Genomic DNA, 1,999 nt, shown 5'->3' with positions numbered 1-1,999 from the left:
AGAAATAATGATTTTTGTTAACTTCAAATTGGGGGGAAAAATATCTATTGCTTATTGTTGTAGTGTTTTTTCAAAGCTTTTGCAAAGGAGAAGGGAAAGTGGAAGACCGAAGACAGTGGCCTTGAAGAAAACAGACTTTACTTTGAGATTTGGTGGGAGAAAAGAAAAATTGAGCGTAAGAGGAAAGTAGCTCAGAGGAGTTCAACAGTATTATGAGCACAGCTGGAAATTATCCCAGTGTGTAGGAAGGACAGGAATGCAGTAAGAGACCAGCTTGACTAATGAGATGTTCAGTGACCTCAAACACAAGAAACTGGTTTTGCAGGGTTGATCTGTAAATCAGATCAAGAAAATGATCTGGATTAAAAAAGAACACAAAAACCATCCTTGTCCTTCCCTCCCCCACTCTTTGTTTTTTGTTAGTCTTAGTTGTTTCACTGATACAGCTGATAGTGTAGGCCTACAAACAACTGCATCAGCACTACTCAAGGAGTTGATGCTGATGCTTAGAGGCGAGGATCTCCTGCTGCCTCAGAGGTGAAATGTTTAGAATGTATTCAGAAAGGACATTAATCTTCAGTACAAATCTGAGATGGGAAAAGAATGGCTAGGCAGCAGTGATTTGAAAAAGCCTCTGAGGTGGAATAGATCGTGAGCTGCAGGTACATCAACAATGTGACATTTCCTGACATTTCCCAAAAAAAAAAAAAAAAAAAAAAAAAAAAAAAAAAAAAAAAAAAAAAAAAAAAAAAAAAAAAAAAAAAAAAAAAAAAAAAAAAAAAAAAAAAAAAAAAAAAAAAAAAAAAAAAAAAAAAAAAAAAAAAAAAAAAAAAAAAAAAAAAAAAAAAAAAAAAAAAAAAAAAAAAAAAAAAAAAAAAAAAAAAAAAAAAAAGGCAAACGTCTGGGGCATGTAGAAACGGGTAAATTCTGGCACATCACATAACCTTCTCAATCAATTTAGCACTGACAATGTCAATGTGGGGCCTAGTAGTGGACACTAGATTTCAAGAAAAACATAAACCAGCAGGAGGGAATTCAGAACAGGAAAAATGTATGTATGAAGTGGCCCATGAGGAAAGATCAAAAGAATTAGTGCTTTTTAATCTAGGGAAGACTGAGGAGATGCTTGGAAGTTTCCAGCTTTGCAGCATCTTTTTTATGTGCTCCTCAGGGATTAAATCTTTTACCAAGGTCCTCTAAAAACTGGAGAAACAGGAAGGGGCTGAAGCTACAGGATGTGGAGATCTAGCTTCTTGTCTCCAGCCATATAAGTGCAGGAGGAGATTGCCGGGGGAACAGTGTGAAAGCATCTATCACTAGAGGTTTTAAAACAGGTTAGACAGCCATCTGTCAGGAATGGTTTAGATATGGCAGGTGCTGCCTGGGAGGAAGGGCCAGCGAGCAGGATTCACAAGGTTGCTTCCCCCATGACTTGCTGTGAGCCTCTGAAGTCCAGGTGAGCAGCCTGGCCGTGAAAAGCACAGAAAGCATGACCATACCTTACCCCGCCATGCAGTCGCGGATGCTCCTTACCATCGTGGTTTTGCAGGGCCACTGCTTCTCCCCACTGCAACGGGCACTTCAAATTTTGCGTTGTTCTGCTTTTGTTGTTGACCGAAACATAAATATTTGCTGTAGTTGTGGGGGAAACAGAGTATTTCATTTTACTTCCCAGTAATTAAGGTTTTCTTTTTGATTAGTAACAGACCTCAGTTTATCTATATTACCTGTGCTGAAATACTTATGGCAGTAACTCATAGTAATGAGCCGTGCTTATCAGGAGAGAGAATGTCTGCTGTGGGACCAATAAAGATGGCCTCCGCCTACAGACGTTGCTGCTTAAACTGCTGGGCTCCAAAACCCTTGGCCGTACCTCGGCATACTGCTTTGTAGGCGGTATGTGAAAAATCCCCTGAGAGAGAGCACCTGTCCCTCTTTCATAGCTGCTGGAACGAGAACAAAGGTTATTTCTCCCCCGGCAGGGGCCGAGGGCTGAGCT

At 39.9% G+C, this 1,999-nt stretch overlaps 1 protein-coding gene across 1 annotated transcript in view; it reads left to right on the top strand.

The window, feature by feature from the left end:
* Positions 1-1,367: 1,367 nt before the first annotated feature.
* SCCPDH (saccharopine dehydrogenase (putative)) overlaps positions 1,368-1,999 on the top strand; it is a 12,029-nt gene continuing 11,397 nt past the window's right edge. Inside the window, exons 1-2 of the mRNA XM_019471192.1 lie at positions 1,368-1,456; positions 1,781-1,896. Of these exons, the coding sequence (XP_019326737.1) occupies positions 1,368-1,456; positions 1,781-1,896 (205 nt within the window). The remainder of the gene's footprint in view (positions 1,457-1,780; positions 1,897-1,999) is intronic.

This window comes from Aptenodytes forsteri, unplaced genomic scaffold (genome assembly GCF_000699145.1).
Source record: "Aptenodytes forsteri isolate BGI_AS27 unplaced genomic scaffold, ASM69914v1 Scaffold10, whole genome shotgun sequence".
NCBI classification, from domain to species: domain Eukaryota; kingdom Metazoa; phylum Chordata; class Aves; order Sphenisciformes; family Spheniscidae; genus Aptenodytes; species Aptenodytes forsteri.
Note: the sequence above shows the minus strand (reverse complement) of the source record. Positions and strands in the feature narration are given on the sequence as shown.